The following is a 21,451-nucleotide window of genomic DNA, read 5'->3' as shown; positions in this document are numbered from 1 at the left end:
AGTGTTTCTCTAAGGTTCATACAAAAATTTAATGGATTTCTTTTTGCATGTCATACCTCGGAAAAATGGGATATCATTAAATATTCATGAAAATGTTGAAAAAAACAGCAATAAATAATAAAAAAATCACAATCGGTAGGTATTGAATATATTTTTTTAAAAGCTACCTTGTTTACAGTGGAGAGTTCAGATCCACAGGAAAATGCCTCGAGCATATTATATCCATTTTAAAATCTCAAAAACTGTTTCACATAATGTAAACAGTTTTTGAGATATTAGCCAGTGGTAAAAACTTGTGTAGCCCAAGGAAAATGAAACAACTTCTTAAACATGACTTTTATATTTTAAAATTAAAACGTAAAACAAACAATGCGATTTTTAATTTAAATTACGTATTGATGATGTGTTAATAAATCACAACTGTTGGGTGCGCTCCAGAACCAACGCAAATATTTACATATTACCTACCTACCAGAAACATCACTACCAGACTGTATTGAGGAAGGTTCCAGGTAACACCCAAATATTTTAATGACGATTTAAGTACATGTCACATTATTTAAGTGTGAGTCATATTAAAATCATTAGCGATGATGAAGATGAGGTGTGGTAAATTGAATTGATTATACGATCCACCTTAATTTTAGTTGTTTTAGTTTATTTAATCTAAAAGAGACCTTATCTTAGTTCATTTAATTAATTCATTATCATACATTTTAATTATTTGGTTAATAATTTACGTTATTAAAGATCTCGTTATACACGCACACCAATTGCAGAAAAAGGGACATAAAGTTGGCTTAAATTTAATAATAATTAAAGTAGAATGTACAGGGTGTTTTCGACGTGAGACTGAAATAACCGTCCCTTCTGCTTCAGCTACTGCGTTTCTAAGTCGACCATGGTGGAAGTGGAATTTAAAATTGCTCTTAGCTCAAAGTGGGCTTAATCATCTAATAAAATAAAGAAACGAGGTTAAAGTAGTTTACAAGATTTACAAGAAAACACCGATTCCTCTCACTTAATTGTCACTTTTTGCCACATCCTAGAACAGATGTCTTTTACTAATTATATTATGTACATAACACTCTTTAAAGTCGTTTCTTCGAGATCCAGCCTGAGGAGGTCTCGGCATGGCAGAATCTTCAGGAGATTCCTATCGCAGGGGCGTCAGAAATAGTACCGGAAAAAGTAGCAGAAAGAGCTGGCTGGCTGCGCATATGGTGCCCGATTTCCTCATCAGGATGGCGTCTACGTTATCTCCTGAAATGCAAGAACATTTTGTACAGGAACATTTTATTTGCAAACTCATTTATTTAAAATGTTATGAAATTTATGAAAACATGTTTTATGCAAGAGGGGTAAGGCCTCTCGTAAACCTAAAGCGATTTAGCCCAGGCGTTTGGTACGTTTTAGGCAATCTTGATGGGAATCATCCACCTGTTTTTACCTCGAGTTTTTGAGTAAATTTTCAAATTCCTGGTCTACACACAGGATGGCCATTTTCCGTATAAGATACGTTGTAAGATAGCAAGAAAACGAAATAGATTTCGTGGGTGTCAGCCAACCTAATGTTCGGCTTGTAGAATGACGCTAATCGGTCTATGAGCGTTGCTTGATTGCGCAGCCGCAGATAGTCAAATTAGAGCCTCACAAGAGCACAAGATTAATCCTAGTCGGGGATTAGAATTTCTTCGAGCGGGAGATTATGACCCCCTTGGTTTTGATGTCCGAGACCGATACGGCAAATCGAGAGTTTCGGATGTCTCGACATCGAACGGAATGTTTTCTTTTCTAACTAAGATTTTTGAGGGTTGGGGAAAAAAGCTTAAGGTTTTCATCTGCTTGGAGTCCTCTAGATGACAATGTTGTTTGCGAGGACTGTTCCATATTTTTTTGTTGCTACATGAGCGTTCGACGAGGAGCTCCTTCATACATACAGGTAAATGCGGTTTTATTTACTCGAAAAGTATGCATTTTCGTAGTTCGTCACGTGGTGTACATAGAGCGAAACTGAATGCAAGAAACTAACCTGAAAGAACTTCGTCTAATAGTGTCGTGAGGAATTTTATCTATTTATTTTTTTAACAAATTGAATAAAAGCTAAAAAGAAAGAAGACAATTGTTTGTTCCCAGGCCTGGAGCACGGAGCTTCAGCTGCGCAACTGCATATTTGGGAAATGGAAAAAAAAACAAATTTGGATATCCATAACTGGTGTAAATTTGTTTTGCTCGTTTCGCTGTGTGAATAACGAAGTTTCAAGGAACTGCTTGCATTTCCATTAAAAAATGCAATCTTTTCATTTCCCCATCGAGGCCAGACACACCACATCATTCGCAATATGCTTTGACATTCTGGGTTTTAAAGAATCCCTGTTTATCACGCAACTGCATATTATTTCGCTTGCAAATTAAAATGTTTCTGTGCCTGAAGCGTATTGTTTTAACGGCCCCACAGAAATAATCATTCCCTCCCTAATCAAAAGCCCGGCCGGCAATTAGACATCCGCGCCAAATGAAACCAGAGGGGCAACCCTCATTTATTTTTATGATGTTCATTTGACCACCTCGAATTGTATCGTCTAAACCCCAAAACGACCTTTTTCTTATAAATATAATGACTACCTCTGCAGGGTACCAAACCGTTGGTAATTTTCATGGACAAAAACGGAAATCTCCAAGAGAAAATTCCTCCTCACTTTATTTTCTATTACAGCGCCCCAAAGGTCAGGAAAAATTTCCCTATCAGATGCGTCCGAAAGGAGGTTTCGACTGGCCGCCGATAGAGGTTCGGGCCGTTTAATAAATGACGTGATTTTTCACGTTTCGTGCGGAGGACGAAATGGAAAACTCCAACTGTTAAATAAAACGGTCCCGAATAACTCGTTTATAAATAGAAATTGGGCTTTCGTGGTGGATTAGTATGCCAGTCGGTCGTGTTCGTGCCAGAACGACACGTCCGCCTCGGATAAATGTCATGTCAGCTTTTTGTGTTTTGCTGTGTACATGATTTCTGCAAATCAAAATGCTTTAAAGCTCATAATTCATTAAACTGCTCTTTTTTTTTTATCCGGCAACGATCTCTTTTCTCGGTCGCTTTTTGTCCCGCTTTATTGAGTCTCGCGCTACTGCGCATCTGCCAAGATTGGCTTGGCCCGAGTCGAGCGCATTGGATCTAGGACCTTTCGTACAGATTACGACGTTGCGGCTGCTTAAAACCTTCCCTCAAACATATTAGCAACAAACGTTGTTGGGACGAGGCGATCAAGCGATGGAAACCGATCTATGATTACTAAGTTTAGCAGTTTTGGAAAGTTCTATCGGTGTCGTGCAGCTGAGTAGTTCACTAGATTAACTTGCTAATTGCGGCTTATAGCATAGCACTCAGGTTAGTTCAGCTGCATAGCTAGTCGATGAGGCGATAGAAGTGTAATTACCGAATTACCGAAGCGGCCGGGCACCTTTTTGTCCCCTTTTCATTTTACACGTAAACTTTACCGAAGTTATGACCGCTCGACATTAGGGAATGAAATACATACCCCGGCAAAGTAAGGAAAACATGCATGTTGAGAAAATCAGAGCGTGGGCAAAAATAAGCAAAAGCTGGCATGAAAGCGCCTTTTGTTTGTAGGAATTTTATTTCGTGGCTTTCCATGTTCTCTTTCACGATAAATTTTGCTTGTGGGGTGCGTGTCAGACGAGAACATGTACCGACTTCGTGGTGAATTTAGGTTTCGACTCGCACTGATAAAGAGGTTCCACGGCAAATTTCGTAGGATCAATTAATCGCCTAATTAAATCAGACCAGAGTATGAGCCATTTTTGAAAGTGTACTTCCATAATCAAAGAATCTATAGAAGTGACATTCAGAATCATGTTTTTATATAGGGTGTTCTAGAAACAGTGATACAAATGAGGGATGCCAGAGGGTAAAACACTAGAGGACGTTCAGCTAAACTTGTGTTACATCATATAAATAGTTGTTTGTTTCCATTGTACACAGTATCAAAGTAATGTTTTTTATTGTGTAATTTGGGAATAAATATTACAGTTTTTGATTTACATACTTGTAATTGCCCTCAGTGGGTTTTTGGGTACGATAAATTCATATAAAAACTGTGCAGTTATGTTATTAAAGGGTATTTTATTTCACGAGGTTAATAATATCGTTGGTTCTGAAGCGATGTCTTGTCGCCCTTTGAACAGGGCTTGCTAATTTTTTTCTGAATGTATTTTCACCCTTTTTAATATTATCCCACAACTTCTCTTTTCTGGTAGGTGCGAATTAGCCATGCGAGGGATTTCAAAACACCTCCGAAAAAAGGGAATATGATGGATTTAGGTCGGGACTCCATGCTGACCGCACTACTCCGACCAGTCCACTTATGTAGAAAATTATTTTCACGAATTTCCTTACATGTACGTGAGTAGTGAGCACGAGTGCCTTTTACGTGAAGTAACAACATTGTCTTAAGTCTTTCGGAACATCCTCCGAAACTAGACGTAAGTCGTTTCTTAACAGGCTCAAGCATTTTTTCCTATTCGGTTTTGTTGGAAGTTCAACTGGTTCTAAAATCAAATTTCTCAAAAATCCACAGCACGCATTAAGTGAAACTTCGTGTTGTAGGTGAGGATCTCTCATTAAATGAGGAATTTGTGTGTTGCAAAAATGGCCGTCAATCCCGTTAAACATATCTCTCCATCGAAATGTTGCCTCGTGGAGAATCGCTCTGATTTTTTCTATCCGTTGGCACGCGATACTCATTTACCCTAACGGTTCTGCGAGATACTATATATCAACCAAAAGTGAAGTGCTTAAACCGGTTGCATCTATTGCTCCTCCTAACACTTCATAAGAACTGTAAACTAAAGTATACACCTAGATGCAAGTAAGGGTAATATTTTACATTATCGACTTACTAAATTGCGTTTGTATACGCCCAAACGTTTTGCCATTGAATACCCTAAATTAGTCTCCAAACAAAACGAACATTAGTATCCTAATAAAGGCGCATTTATTGCCTCAAGACAGACCAATGTAAAATACGGACCAGCCCAACACCTTTAATTAACATCAGACCGTGTTGACGAGAAACGTTTAATTGTTATTCTCTACTTAATTAGGTTATTTTAATTGAGTTAGTTAGCCAGTAAAACTCTTTATAGGCTAATTAATATTAATTTGCGCAGAAAAGCTGTGAAGCAGACCTTCAAGGGTCGGAAAGTCGAATTTTTCCCTCCTGCATGGGAAATAAAACCTGGCGGGGAGCTAATAATACAATATTTATGACTGGGGACTGAAGGGAAAAGGATTCCTTTGTGTGGAACATTAAGGTAAAAAGAATTGTGAGCTCAGCGGCTCAGCGACTCCACCCGAAGAAAAAGCAATGTTCGGAGGGGCTTTTAGTATCCCCGTGTGATACTGGATAAAAGCATGATAGTATGAGGACTCGTTTATATTAGTGATATTGGGTTGAAGCCCTCACTTAAAACTCCATTAAATTCCTGGTTAACAGCTGTCGGTGAATGACCAGCAATCAGTTTTCCCTCTTTCAGCGAAATGCTGCTCGTTTTGCTAGGCGCTTCTAACGAAAAATCAATTTGTTACCTCCGGTTTGCTGAACGATTATTTCCTATGGGAGGTTTGTGCAAAGTGCTTTGAAGCGAAGGTATTTTTCAGAGTTTCGTTGAATTCCAGTGCATATCGTGGGCACGCAATAATTTTAATGAAGAATCAACATATAGAGCGATCAGGGACACGAGTTTCCCCAATAACTCAAGCTTCAAAATTATTTCCTGAAGTACCTCGCGTTGTTATTTGAGCCGCAATAGTAAGTTCGAAATTACGTTATTATGTACCTGTTCTGGTGTTATCTACTCAGGTTCTTTGACCGTTTCGTTATTAATTAGTAGATTTGATTTCTCTAAATGGTCCAGGCACCGAAATTTCTGGTTGAAAACCTTTTTTGCTTTATTTTAGAACATTGGGCTGCGCTTCCGTAACGAAATGCTTCCCATCTGAGGCATCAGACGCTGAAATGTAACCTAACTCAAGAAAAAAGGAAGAGGAATTCACGTCTTGACATGCGGTAGCTCAGAGAGGAAGCACCTCAGCCATTACTAATGCGAACTATTTTCATAATTTCAATTCAAGCCCCAAGCCAGCAAGGTTCGACCAATGGTACAGTACCTATGTGCCCTGTGTGTCCTGAAAAATGGCCAACGGCAGTGATTGACTAACAACAAACTCCAAGCAAGAAGAAGAAGGAGCGTCCTTCGACGTGACCGCTGTGGCGTAGAAAAATATAAAACAGCTGTCAGCTACGGGGTGCAACTGTAATCCCATGGTTTAATTTAGAGCGACAAGAAGGACATCCGTTATGTAACTAACAATGAGTTCGAAACAAGATCAAGCATGTCCGATGACAAAGTTGTGTCCACTGTCATGACGGCTGCGGCCTAGAAAAGTGTAAAGCGGCTGTTGGCTGGGCGGTGCGACCGAAATTCCATGTTTTAATTGAGAACGACAGAGAGGACATCGATGTCCTCCTAACCGATATAATGTGTGACCTGCCGGAAATATTCTGAAAAAAATGGCTTCGAAGGGAATTCGTTAAGTTCTCGTGGTATTGGCGTCCAACTACTCGTCTAAAACTACTGCATTAGATACTTAGTTAGGAACCCTCGCCAAATTAACGGCTCATAAATTTCTCTACTTAGTAAAATTATACGCGTTTTAAATGGCTGTTAAAGTATACCAATTTCAAAACTGCCAGAGGGGGCTTTTAAATTGATATTAATGAGGTGTCCCAACTTATCTACTTTCAGTTCTCTAGACTCTCAATTTGTGTCCTTTGGTATTTATGTACATCTTAACCGCAAATATTTCCCTGCTACACACCTTTCCTGACATGCTAATAAGACGGAGACTCCCCGCAGGAATAAAACTGTCAGGTGGCTTTTATTCGTTCTTTATAACGTCCATTTGCATTATCTTTGGCCGGCCCTACTTTCCAGCCGTAAATGAAGTTTCCTATCTCGGCAATGACACTGCGTGTTAATTTGGGAATTTCCCTGAAAAATGTCCGACTAGGCACGAAAAGTTCCACGACACGCGAGATTTTGGGCTTTCAAATGGTCGGTGTGAAGTTCTAATGTTCTATTTTATTTTTTGTGGAAATCTAATAGATTGCAATCGTCGGAAGTGGGTAGTTTATTGGTGTAACAGCGCATCATCTTGGTGTATCATTAATTTTGAAGATTCTTTTAATTTAACATGTATTTTAAATGTGGAGGTGCGTGAGGATAACAGCTCAATTACTGGCGAACACTGGGCGAATTACTGGGCGCCACCCACCAAGCAGTGACGTCAGCCGTTCTCTTAAACCGAACACCCTATGTATATATACAAATATCAATTTGATTCTAATGTTCCCCAACTTGTTTATTAACACATTCTCGATATATTGATACGTCCTTTGGCAAACAACGTTCTGAACGAGGGGGGAGTAAACGGTCACGAAAGTACATGATTTTCCATTTGCTCTACAAATTGTAAGTATCGTTGCCGTTGACCTTAGTTGCCCTAGGGCTATTCGAGCTAGACAATTATTGATAAATACAAGATAAATACCGCTGGCCGAGCTTGGTTATTTTTACACTACGGGGTCTATCCTTCGACAGTTGCTGGTAAATACCGCGCTTCGCTGGCCTTTGGCTCGATTAGTCGTTTTATTTGCCCCGTTTCTGTATAAAAATTGAAAAAAACGAATCGTTTCCAAGCAATTTTTATGACTCGAAATTAATCGCGACATATTTTGTTCAATAATAACGTTTTCTACTCGTGCGCGGTAAGGTGGTCCGTTGCAAGCATTGGCGAGTTGAAAGCAGCGCTTTACCGCACATGTTTTATGAGATACCCAAGTCAAAGTGACGGGTGTCAGTGTCAAAAATTTTCATTGGCGTTTGACATTGACATTGACACTTTTCACCGCATGTGACCGCGTGTCACCGCGCGCGCACACATTTTTTTTTGAGGACTTTATTGCACCAGTAATTTCGTTAAATAATTCACAAAATGTATAGCACATTGCGTAAGGGAGTTTTAGTTAGGACACCACTACCTTCTCAGGCCACGGCATCCATTCACCAGTCTATAGATACCAGTCAGCCATGGTCAGCGCTGGTCAGTGGAATCAAAGAGGTGTGACAACCTGATTATTTCCTTAATTACTTAAGATGAAAGAAAAAAATGGCGCAAACATTTATTAACGAATCTACCCTAACTTTTTACGTTAAGCAGCATTGTGAACTTGACAAGAGTCATTATTTACGCCGCTGCTTGGCAATAAACGGAGGTCAGCTAGCAAATTCGCTACATAGACATTAAATTATAAAATAATGCTGATGTTTCGTTGTGACGTGGGTAAGGCAGTATTTCCGCTTTTATTAAATGGCCACGTGTCCGTTTCGGAGGGACTATGGGATCCAACGATATAATTTAATTTCGGGTTTTTCGAGACCTCTGACCCTGCAGGCGCTTCTTTAGCGCGTTTGTCCATTGTCATAGCTGAAGGACGATTTTGGTTCAATTTTTTGAAAGTTTTTCGGCCCGGATCGGGTTTTTATAATACAGATCCTCACCTTAATCGCTGTGATAGATAGTTTCACGATCGGAAAATTCTCGAATTCCGGATAATACTAAATGTTTTTTTAGCTCTCCAACCCTCTAAATGATCCATTATTCATTGGCACATAAACTTAAACGAAACCATTATTTCCAGCTCAGCTGAATCAAAATACCAGCAACTCCCGCAAGCACTGCAAGTTGCAAAGTTTACATTTCCTTTATGCTGCTATTGTTATGATAACAACTTCGCATCGAAACGGGAATAAGTATTATAATGCTGAGAATAATACTGAGAAACACAGATATACCAACCTTCTGAAACGAAAACATAGATCGATGCTGAATCAGTGTTTGAGGCTGAACACGTGTAATTTCCTGAATCGGCGTCGTTCGTGTCCTGAATCGTGAGTCTGGATTCTGTCCTTGGTGGTCCTGGAACAGTTTCCACCGAGATGCCCCCTCTTGCGATGTCGTAGTTGATCATGCGGTCGTTGTGGTACCAAAAAACGTATTGTGGAGGAGTAGGACTCTGCAAAAATAATGACGAAGCTTTGAGCCAAGCACTAATCCTTTCACAGCTTTTGCAGGTTTTAAGCTGAAAAAAGACCTTCTTCTTTTATCCAGAAAGGGAGCATTGTTAGTTCCGTCACGCACATTACACGTTTCTCCGTAAAACCTGGAGCTTTTTAAAGAAAACCACTGTAAAACTTCGAACGCCTCTAATAAAACGTCCCCGCAAATGGAACACTTTTCATTACAAAACGTTGAATGCGGGAAACATGTCCCAGGGGGCCTCCGGCTGATGTTACGTCTGGCTTTTTTTTAAATGGCTCTAGAGGCTGGTTTTTACAGTTGAATGGACTGAATTTTAGTTTGGTGGAAAAATTTTGCACTGCCCAAGTGATAAATTCGTGTCAAAATTTTAGTTGAAATGGAAATTGCCAAAATAATTTTCACTCGGCTGTGTAACGAAATTATAGATCGATGAGAGATGGAAATTTACAATTTTTTCCACGACGTGCCGCAAATTATTCACTTTCCGTTCAATTTTTTACCTGAAGGTAACAGTTGGCCGGACAAGAGCGGAAAGTTGATCTAAGAGATTGCGAAACCATTTTCCGATTACCATTTGCGAAACAACTGACGCAAAACTTTGAAAAATGTGTGCATTTTCCCTGTTACAGTGAAAATATGTTAATGTTATTGTTCGAAGCACAACTGTTAGAGGACAATAACTACCACGCTATTCTCTTGTACATACCTGTTTCTAGAGAAACGTCGTTTTATTGGAAGTATTGCCAGAAAAAAAGGACGGAATTTTCCAAGTTGCAACTTGCAAATTGAGGTAGTTCTAACAAACGACCGTTGGCCAATAGATCCGCAAATGTTCTAGTTTCCAGAAAGCTTACCGCACAGTATTGATATCTCAGAACTAGAACCTTCTTGGAAAACATATGTGGCCTCAATTCGTGTCACATTGCATGCACTAATTGAAGACAACGAGCTCAAAAGCTGCAACTAAATAAAACATTGTTTGGCAAGAGTGGAAATCGTGATCGGAAACTGACCGGTCCGAAAGCTAACGTGGGAACACGGCCTTATTTGAAATGACTTGGGCGTGAGTCGCTGCAAAAAGATACTCGAATTTGGGATAGCGATCGGCAATATCGCGCGATGGTCAATGGATATTACCATCAAAATCTGAAAAAGGAATAATAGCTAATGAATGTATCTAAGCCGCGGCTGAGGCCTCCTTGAGTCGTCTCTAGTGACGACCCTTCACAAGTATATTATACTTTAAAATTTGCACAATGGGCGAACGGCCCTGTTCACGTTACAAATTATTTTTATGTCTTAGAGTTCAAACTGAATCCGAGAAGATTAAAACAAGTCACGTTGTCTAATGCAACTTACATCTTTGCTCTTTTCCATTCAAACAAATCTTAACGCGATTTCTGGCGAAACTTCTGGAAATCTTGGAACAAACTTAGCCCATTACCCATTTAGTGCCGAGTTGTTCTTATTGGGAATCACCTGTTCATTTGTGTTATGGGTAAACTTTCTTTCTGGCGTTTAACTCCGCTTTACACAAACGAAACCCCCACTTCCTCGACTGCCTCTTGTTAGCGTGGATTTAACATCCATTTCATTTTGGGAATCATCGCTGGAGCGAGGAAAAGTGTGGCCGGCAATAATTTATTTTAAATTTGTAATAAGCCTTCAGCGACGCTGTGGAAAGTTGTTTTCGCATGGGGGCGCGGCGCGCGTACCGGCGAGCTGAAGGCACCGCTTTACCGCACGGGCGCGATAAAGCGCCACCTCGAATGTGTCGTGGTGGAACTATCAGTTTTTTTTCTTTTAGTTTTTGTAGCCGCACTAAGTGATTGCTGTTAAAAAACTAATATAAACAGAAATTTCCCAAGAACACTTAAAACATTATTAAACTTTTCGAGAAAGGAAGCAAAATAGTTTACATAAGATATAAAGGACCTCAGGAAATTTCCTCATCAATACTGCCATAAAGACGGTTAATGGAATGTGTAAACCTTATCAGAGAAAAGTTCCTTACAACTATATAAAACGAATGTATATAGCAATTTATTGAAGAAAGAAAGTCGTTTAAAAGTTTTGTTTAAGTAGCCATTATTAAATAAGGGAAGTGGTTAGAGATTAATAATTTATTAGCTTTGTCCATGGGATGTTGGTTATTTTTTAGTCCCTGGATATTTAGCTTCAAGCAAATCCCTGAAAGTTTATATCGCAGGATGTAGCTTTGCAAAACCTCCTTGGGGAGTTTTGTTTGTTATACCAGTTTTTCGCAACAAAAGCTATTGTGTGGAAAACTTTTAAAGGAGCCATTTTAAGTTCCTGACACGGAATATTTCTCTGGCTGAGTTGGAGTATTATACAGAGTGATGAAGGGGAAGAGTTTTCAAGTTAGTATTGCATCATTAATAAACTTGTAATATCATAATTGCCTCGTGTCGGCCCGAATTGATGGAGCTTCCGGCGAAGTGTCGTGAGACGTCTTCGGATTTTCGTAACCTCGCGGTGTGACAAAATCAAAATTCGGAAAAACCGTTTAATTAACTGACCGGCCCTTTGGCGACTGTGGCTTCTCTTTGTGACGGTCAAACCGTTTTTTCGCAAATGGATTTTTATTACCCGGAGCAGATTTTTACGGCAAAGGGTTATAGCAAATTGATCGCTGCGAATTTTTGTTTAATAATAAAATTACATCAATACCGGAACGTACATTTTTGGATTCGTTTCAACAACATTATCTTCATTAATTTAATTATTTAAGCCGGTCATTAAAATTATTGAACGAATGAATTATACTACATATATATTTATTGAAATTTAAATTAATTTTGTCGACGTTACCTCATTTCCTCTTTGTGTCCTGAAGCTATTTGGAAACAATTATAGTATGGAAATGTATGCGTACGAATCATCATTGCACATCAACATCTGGGTACGCGAGCCGACTTGCGACAAACCAAACGTTAAAACTTGAAGAAATTTCGTCGTGTGTGGGCGCTCGTATTGTAATCGGTGGAGTGGTTTGGTCTGAAGCATTAATGGAATATCGGTAACGTCTTTCCATTTTCCAAAGTCTGGAGCTCAATTGCTGCTGCATTTCGCGGTATCCAATAATAGATAATGGTAGTGTTCAATTTGCGTTCCGGCGTCGATTTCACATCCATTATGGGCGTAGAGCTCAATTATCCCCAAACAGGACAAAAGTAAAAGTTTTCTCCTTTTTCCCGCGTTTTTCCCATTTTCCAATTCGGAACGGTTATCGGTTATGACTGCTGTACTGGCAGATGATTGCGTGTTTATGCGTCATATTATTGTACGGTTATGGTTATTTTTCCTATGCCGTATCAGTTGCAATTGATGTAAATTCGAGGGGGGGGGAGGGGGGGGGCAAAATGGCATGCAGAAACGTCCGCTGGTTTTCTGCCGCGCCACCGACTCGATTTCCAATGACCTCAGAATTCCCAGATCAAAATTTATAATTGTTTTCCGTGACTGTTCAACTTCAATGTAAAAAATAACGCGGGAGATTAATGCCGCTTTATGAGGCCCCAGTTCTGCGAGCTCGACCTCGCGCGCCAATGCTCTCTTACGAAACTTTCATCTTAATGCACTGTAAATTAATTAAATCCCGGCAAAGGACGTGGCCGCAAAAAGGGAACGAGCTGTTAATTAGGAATTGACGTTTGCAACAGACAAAATGAAATTCGTTTAAATCTCGATGTATTTTCCACGGGCGCTCGAGCCCTTAAGCTGAACTACATACTTCTTGATAAGAGAGCTCTGTTAAACTTTCCACCACCATCGATCGACTTCCAAAGCGGAATATCTCAATGGTCATATTTCAGTCCAGTAACAGGAAACCAACCATCCTGCAAATTGAGCAATATGCACGTTTATTATCCTTCGCATAAACCTTTTATCCTTAAATCGGACTGCACGTGCGTCGCTGAAGTAGTAACGATCCCCCGATATGCCTTTATAGGCTTCCGCCTACTGTATACAAGTTTTATTGCGACAATAAACATTTAACCACGTCAACTTGATAAATATTTAGTATTCCATGTTTTTATTTCTCTTATTGTCGGCCATTTAGTGCTTTAAAACGACGGCAAAGGGAAGCTTAGCTTCCGGAGCCATTTGCATGTGAGAGGTGGAAGAGACTCTCGTGCGCTTCGTGCCACTTACCCCCCCCCCTCCCCCCCTCCCTCCCTCCCTCTCCGCGTCTCTGTGAGTTCGCGAGCAGAGTCTGAGCCTAAGCATCTCTCGAATTTACATGTAGGATTTAAGTCATCCTTTAGGTTTAAAGTCACCTGTAAGTTACCCCCGGCCCGGGGACCTAGAGAGGTTTCCAACGGTTATTGACTCGTTATCCGAGAATCGCTTTATAATTTTTTATTGATTAATGAAGTGCGGATTTCCACACATAAAAACTCTTAAATTAAGTGCCTGAAAACGCACGAAATCTTCACAAAATATGCACATAAAATGGCGGTTTAATTAAAATATGCGGAAAAATTAATACCTTACTAACTTGTATTTTCGTTATTAACCTTCGAATTTCAACGTTATTTTATTCCACTTTTACGCCAGCAGAATGTAAATTTAACGTGGGTGCCTGGCGGGCCTCTTGGTATGCCTTAATTATTTAAAAACAAGTGAACTAGAGAGGCTAAAACAAAAATATTTCCTCGTAAATACTTTAAAATGTTAATTAACACATTAGGAACAAAATTTTGATCGGTATTTCCTACAAAGTGGTCCGCAAAAATTTCTGCTCTGCATTGTCGGCACCTCCATTTCTTAAACTAATTACGGAGGTCGTAATGTGTCTGTTTTCCGTGCCGCTCTCGTTCTGTTCCTTTCTCTTCTTCACTGTTTCGTACTGATATTAAAAATTCTCTGAGATTGCCGGGTACATAATAATCTAGAGTCATGTTTCCCGCCATCTTCCACTTAATTCAACATATTTTCCAGTTGACGAGAGATAGAATCATAGAGGGTATGAGAATGCCACGTTTCGTATGCCATGTAACACACACTAAGCACCCATCGTTTCGCCGTTCTATGAGAACACGTGTTTCGGATCGGCCGATCGAAACCGTCTGGGGCTCCTCCGGTGCACATTGCAGACCTGGATTTTTCCGGGATTTGACGTATTTCAGATGATTTCATTGCCAATAACAAAAAGTAATTTTAATTTGCCGTTGCCCTATAAAAATCCAAGGTACTATGTTACGGAACAACAGCTCCGGAAGACTCGCATGCTCTGGACTCGGTCCAAAAGAAATAAATATGGAACCTTGTTCTACTTTTTCACTTGAAAAATTAACGCAGCTCGTAATAGGAAAAATCGGACTAAAACCTTCAACTCGGACCTGGAAATTGCAGCTGTGCCTGCATTCCCGATTTATTTCCCATTTATATTAAGAAGCGTTTCAGGAAGGACATGTTCTAAAAAAATAACTCAAACGCACCAGCGGGATTGGTAGCCATTTTAGTTGTTCCTTGAAGGTCCTGGACCCTCCCTTTGTTACCGGGTTATTGGACCACTGATAACCGTCTTTTCCGAGTAAATTTTTAGCCAAAGTGTTTTCCTTGTCTGAATCTGTGTACTTTCTACTTCAAAACTTCGGCTGGCAGCATGGGGAGATATTTGTAAAAATGGATCTAAGCAAATAGAATGAGCAGCATTTTGTGGTGCTTTGTGAAAAGATTTCTCCTTTTGGAGCCAGATGGATTAGGAATGATATTGCCTGTTTTCTGAGAACTCCGAAAACACTTGAAAACAACTTCGGGTTTTTCATTGTTGGATTATTAAAAAAAAAAAAAAAAAAACATGCGTCATCGAAGAAACGGTGAGTGGAAATCGCGACTATTTATAGTATTTGGAAAACACCTCAGAAACGAAAAAAAACCTGGATCGTTGTCAAAGCGACACGGAACTTATCATTAAACTCCCTTCGACTCTTCCCGTTCAATCACTTTGCCACCCCTCACGGCCCTCGAGGTGCCACATGGCACACCCGCTCGAAGTCCGCGCTGTAGTAATGAAGATTTTAATGGGGTGGAGTTGTCAAGCGGAAGGTTCTTCTGGCGACCTGCGTGCTCTTCCCTTACCTTATCAATTGTGCAGACCAGATCTATTATGCTGCCAACGTCCACGTGATGTTCCCCAGACCTGCTACCTTGGATGGTGGCCTCGGGAACGACTATTTGCAAGTTGGCAAAGTGTGACACGATTCCTTGGCTGTTGGAAATCTGTGAAAGGCAAGACAATTAACAACCCACCAAAAGACTAAAGCTAATTCATCAATAACGAGAGTCCGACGGGTCAGCATGGAAATTAGTTACATTGTACGACGTTAAGCCGTACTGACAATGCAACTAATGACGCAATTCGGCACTGGTTGTTAGCCATTGTCATTTATAATTCCGATTGTTATTAGTAGAAGACAAATACCCGCATCAACAGAGATAACGAATATTTTATGAGGAAATTGCGATCCACCGGATCGCTTTGTGCGACACATTCCGGCGGCTCAGACGGCGGAATCTGGTTACATTGCGGTCTAATTTCAAGGGTCCGAAATGCCGAAGGTTAATCAAATTGATTGAAAACAGCCACCGAGATTAATAAATCTGGAAGAGCTCTTTGACACTTTGGTCCGTAAAATATTCCGCGTCCAAGAATAATATCGTCTTGATCGGGACACTTGTTGACCCAAAATCATTTCGCATAAATTCAAAATATGAAAGTGAAAAAGACAGTTCGGTAATTCGATTTTTTAATTTTCGATGATAAGTCATCGTCCACGATTGCTAAAAAATGAAATTTCGTTTCCATCAACTCTGAAAACGTCAACTCCTATATAAGTTATGCAAATTTGATAGACTTAAATATTCAAAGGTCGTTTGAAACTCGCCAGATTCGCAGATTAAATTTGGTTGTTTTTGCTCACCCTCGTTATGATTTCGCTAACAGGGATCCCTTCTTTCTCAGTCCTGCTACGTGCAGGACTTTATCTTAATTGGCTTGTCTTAGTCGAGAAGATTGCTTAGATAGACTGTGATTAGGTCTGACGGTTGCTGATCTTGTAATTATTATTTTCATCTCAATATTTAAGATAAAGAATTCTAGAACGCCTTTTGAATAAGTTTTGCCACTTAGCTCCAGAAACCTGGAATGAGGGGGTTTTCTGCGAATCCCCGTTGTCTCCCGTACTTAGCGATTTTCCTTCGAGCTCTTCGAGTCGCCAGGACGGGCCAAGAAGTGGCCGAACTAACCTTACGAAGGTCACGTCTGAAGTTTGAGGGCGCCGCGTTGATTTGCGTTTGTTTCCCTGCCTCGCCCACCCTATTCGCCAGATTTGGCCCTCTCAGATTATTTAGCATTTCCAAACTTGAACGGATGCCTTGGCGGAAGGGGCTTCGCCGATGATGAGGAGGAGGGATCTGAGGGTGATGTCCGTTGCGAAGCATTCGGAACTTCCTACCATAAACAGGTGTGGAAGGGGAAGGCGCGTCAGTCTCAAAGGAGACCATGTTGAGGACTCCGATGTGTCGTAATGTAGTGTTTTCTGTTTTTTTTTCTTTGTGTTGGGTCGCGTGCTTCTGAGACCATCCCCGTGGAAGTGCGCGCGTTAGCGGGAACCGTCCGTTCGAACCCGGTTTAGAAACGTCGAAGAAGTGTACGGGGTGTTGCTGCGCTCCCTCGGTTTTAATTGACGGAGGGGCAAAAGTGGCTTCAGACTCGCTTCCTGGTTAAAATTTGCCGATAGACAAAACCTAATTTATGGGCCGCAGTAGCGAACGAAATTGTTCGATCCAGAAATATTTTCCTCATGTACCTGTAAACGCGAAGTTTTCAATTGCTTGCCGCTTCAACAAACAACGCCGCTAACAAAAAGTTTTAAACAAAATTTATGGTAAATACATAAGCAAAACAAAAACGTCATCTACAAAACTGTCACGATTTCCTTTGGAAGCCACAATTACGTTATGTAAATCTCCGCCTTTTACGTATTCTAAGACGACATAGAGAGACGTTCCTTTCGTTGGTTGCCTTATTATGCCGAAAATGTACTTTATGCCACGGTTATCCGGGACTGAGAAAGGGTGATATTATTTTAATTGATCCCCTTTTCGCGGTATTACCCCCATAAGCCATAACGTAGCTGCGACTCAAAATTAGCAACTAAAATTATCATCAGCGGCAAACAAAGCTAAAATATAATCCCAGGCAACAATGGTTGGAGTTGCCATTTGGAGCACAATGCAATCCATAATTTAACGATTCATTTGCGCCACACTTTGTCATTCAAATTGGCAGATTAAACGCAAATAGTTTTGAGGGTGCTTAAATATTTAGTCGTTCAATGGTGGTTAGATAACTATCTGAAAGGAAAATACTCGGAAAGGAAACAAAACACACCCAGAGCGAACATGAGTGTTTATTCGGAAAATACCGCAGATGTCCGTGTACGGACATCTATCCAATTTCCTGGGAATTCTTTTGTTTTTCTTCTGGAAAAGTCGGAATTCCTCGGCATCAAACTGGAGTTGCGAGGTACACCTTGGTCCCATCTTTGTTTCCTCTAAAGATTAATCTTTCCTTAACTGACGGGTGCGGTTCATTACGTTTTTGCTGGATTTTGTTAAATGGTCACCGGTCTACCTTTCCCCAGCCCCGAGAAAGTGATTTTGTCAGCGTAGAGTTTCCAGACGTCCGACCTCAGATATTTCTCGGGCTCCAAATTACGTTGGTGGACTAAATGAGTACGCCCAGTTTCCTTCTTTCAACACATTAAATTGTTCCCTGAGATGCGGGATTTCGCCCTAAATAATATGACAGTCCCTACAGAACGAATTCGTCGTGGAATGAAAATTAGTGGGGAAGTTGCAAGACGTAACGAGACGTGTTTAGCACTGAAGGAACTATCGGATATAATGTTATGTCCTTATTTGGCTCTCGTACAGACGTTTAACGAACAAAACCTCACCGCGGAATTGCACTTGGAATTTATTCTCATTTGAACAGTTCGCATTTCTTCGCGTTGCAGATCAGCACGGAGTTTTAAATATCGCGACGATCGAAGTAAACAGCGAAAAATCGAGCGAATTTACAACAAAACAAACTATTAAATTTAAAACAAAAAATATTAAAGTTAAATATTTGCGTTACAATAATTGCCCATTGGTCCGCGATATTATTTACACATCTAATTATTGATACACGTGATATGTAATATGATTAAATGCAAAAATGCGAATTTAGATGCATCACACTGTGGATGGTCGGTTTTCGAACAGTTTCATTTACTGGATTAATTATTCAATGTGCTGACTCTACTCGAATAACTCAATGCCGCAATAGGTTCGAATAATGGTATTTTAAATTTGGTTGCTTAGAACCCGTTTTGGTGTTTATTCCTATTGCGAAATTGTCGGACCGTGAATGGACAATTTATCGGAGTGGACGGGGTGAGGGACGAAACGGTCCCTACAACGATTTACGGAGTTACCGGTACATGTCCCGAAAACTCGTGACGATAGATTATTTCCTGATAAACTATGGTATTGCGGATGAAAGAAGCGCCTCGACCTTCGAAACCACTTTTGGGACAGTCTTAGCACGGGACCGAACCATCAAGCGGAGCTTAAAATGGACGTTTCGCGACGTTCTCCGATTTTACTGGAAAACCGTAGAAGATCGAGCGATTTTTAAGTCAGACATGATTTCCTCATAAAATTGTCTCAAACTTTGCCCGTTTAACCGTTTCAGCATCTCTTGCAGTTTTCAAGATACAAATGCATCGTTGAAGTTACCACCTCGATCTTGGTGGTGGGATGCGAAGCAACTATTTCCCAAAATTTTAAATCGTCCTTAAATTCCTAAAGTTGCATCTTGTGTTCTTGCATTTTTCTCATAACCGTGGGATATCAGTTTTCCAACTACTTGAGAGAGTAACGGGCAATATGTGAAGTTTTTCGCTTTTACTGGCCTTTCTCATATTGGTTTCCCGATTAGGGAAAATATTGGGTTTTTTCTCTCGTTCTAACGAATTTTCCAAAAACGGGCGCACCGACAGAGGGCGCACGGGACGAGAAAAGCTTCGTGAACCGAACGGACGGGCCGCCAGGATTTTGCGGTGGTACCGTGGTGGTCGACTCGGAAATATCATCGCTTCGTAGAGGTTCCTCGTTCGCTTCGCTCACGTGTTAAACAATCTCGACTGTCCATCTCCTCGAAATTGCTGTATTTACCGTGGTTAACTGTTCCTCTCAGTTTCAGCAATACGGGAATCTATTAAATGCCAATTGACATACATATCTCGTTTGGAAGGTAGTTTATTAATAATAATTTCCGAGTCGAATCTAAATGTTTCGCTGTTTAATCACTAATGCAAGTACCTTCCATTCAAAATTAATTAATAATAAATATTAATTGTTATAATTCCGACCAAAACTAATTAGTTATTAATAATGACAAAGTATATTCCTTGCCGAAGCTGATGCGAAGCATTATCAACAATATTTATTATTGATGAACACTTCGTTCCAATTTTCCTTGTAACATGATTAATGACATACAGTTGCTTTGGAAAGTATTACACCATTGAGAACGTATAAAGTGTTTACCTCAAGTCACGAAACATCATTATTATTAATAACAGTTAATGGCCAGCGATCAACATTTTTCTACTCGTCATGTTTGCGCTGATGCTCTGTGAAGCACCTCTTTGCCTCTTTTCTGGTTTGATAGGAAAACGAATGCCTTCACTTCATATACAATTACACGTTTTAAAGAATTACGAAACTGGATCGTAAGGGGGAAATAAATCAACTTACTTGGCATTCGTACGTTCCGTTATCCCGCTTCTGAACGTACTTTATTTGGAGAGTCCAATCATCCGAACCTTCCGCGTGGAGGATTTGAAACCGTTCGTCATTCGTGTACGTGAACACGCCCGAAGAGAGAATGTGCCAGTCCCTCCTCCTTATCCAGGAGACTTGCTGAAATAAAGAATAAATTATTACTTTTAAGTCCCTGGATAGTCGTTTAGAGTGGGGAACGTATTTCTCCTGAGAGGCTAATTAGCAATTTTCATTGTTGTAAAATTGGGCCTCTTTAGAATAACAACATGGAATCTGTTAAAAATTTAAACCGCCTCGATAAAATGCGTTATTTTTCTATAATCACCAAAAAATGATGAATTTTGCGCACGTGTGCGTGTTCCACTATCGCCATTACGATGCCGCGGCAGCGCGTGCAAATTAAAAATAACAGCGCGCAAAGGGCCTATCGTTCATTGCCGTTTTCAGGACATGCAGAAGCTTTTAGGTTTTAGTTTTCTCATATTTAATAGCAAAGTACCATCAATTGCAGAAAAAATATTTTCCAGGCATTCCGCAAAATTCCACTCATCACATACATTGCTCTTTGGAAAGAACGTGGATGAGGACGCAAACGGATGTTTTCCCCCTTGTACTGCAAACCTCCACTTACCGTCGTGGTATTTGGCGAATCTTACAATTTTTTTTTTTTTTTTTCATTTTTTCTTAGATACGGAAGCAATGCTTATCGTAATCAAGTCGGATGAAAGCGCACTTTCCAACTCATTGCAGATAAACTTTAAGGCTTTTTGGCTTTTTTCTTGCCTGCAGGTATAGGATATTGCAATAAGGACTTTATTGGATTTGCCAAATTGACTTTAGGTTTATTGTTTTCTTGCCGGCGTTCTTCAGGAGCACGAGAATGGTTCTTTTATAAAAGTTCGTTCAGATGGAATATATGATATGTTATACGTGTACCAGTACACCAAGTTTATGTTTTATTGGTGCTCTGGTTGGGACTATATAAATTACATGGCAAGTCTCGACTTGGTTTCGGAATTTTATTGCTGCAAACAAGTTCTCGTTGATATTTCGACTGCCACCTACAGGCGTAACGATAAGGAAAATATTTTTAATATGCGATGTTGACCAAAGTAAGGCTTCGGGAAACGATTTTGGGAAAGTGCCACAGCCGCGAGATGGGTACGGGATGGGCAAGTTTCGACGTTCGTGTGGGAAATCTCGATAACCATAAAGAGATAGAGAAAAACGAGTGATTTTCTTTGAAGTGAACAATGGGCAATTGGGATCACGATGGGTCGAAACGATCCTTCTCCGTAACATATAAATATCTGCAGTTTTTTCAGGGTCACCGATACATAACGCCTTTGTTGGTTGTTCGCTTAATCGACGAATTAAAAAAAATAAATAAATGTGGATCGT

General features: G+C 40.2%; 1 protein-coding gene across 5 annotated transcripts in view; it reads right to left on the bottom strand.

The window, feature by feature from the left end:
* Window positions 1-321: 321 nt before the first annotated feature.
* dpr12 (defective proboscis extension response 12) overlaps window positions 322-21,451 on the bottom strand; it is a 214,084-nt gene continuing 192,954 nt past the window's right edge. For all 5 annotated transcript variants that reach the window (XM_066293673.1, XM_066293682.1, XM_066293664.1 and 2 more), the window contains 4 exons: window positions 20,024-20,188; window positions 15,293-15,433; window positions 8,942-9,158; window positions 322-1,263 (listed from right to left, as the gene is read on the bottom strand). In XM_066293673.1, the coding sequence (XP_066149770.1) occupies window positions 1,157-1,263; window positions 8,942-9,158; window positions 15,293-15,433; window positions 20,024-20,188 (630 nt within the window). In that variant the 3' untranslated portion in view covers window positions 322-1,156. The remainder of the gene's footprint in view (window positions 1,264-8,941; window positions 9,159-15,292; window positions 15,434-20,023; window positions 20,189-21,451) is intronic.

This window comes from Euwallacea fornicatus, chromosome 2 (genome assembly GCF_040115645.1).
Source record: "Euwallacea fornicatus isolate EFF26 chromosome 2, ASM4011564v1, whole genome shotgun sequence".
Taxonomy (NCBI): Eukaryota; Metazoa; Arthropoda; class Insecta; order Coleoptera; family Curculionidae; genus Euwallacea; species Euwallacea fornicatus.
This window is presented reverse-complemented; position numbering and strand designations above follow the sequence as displayed.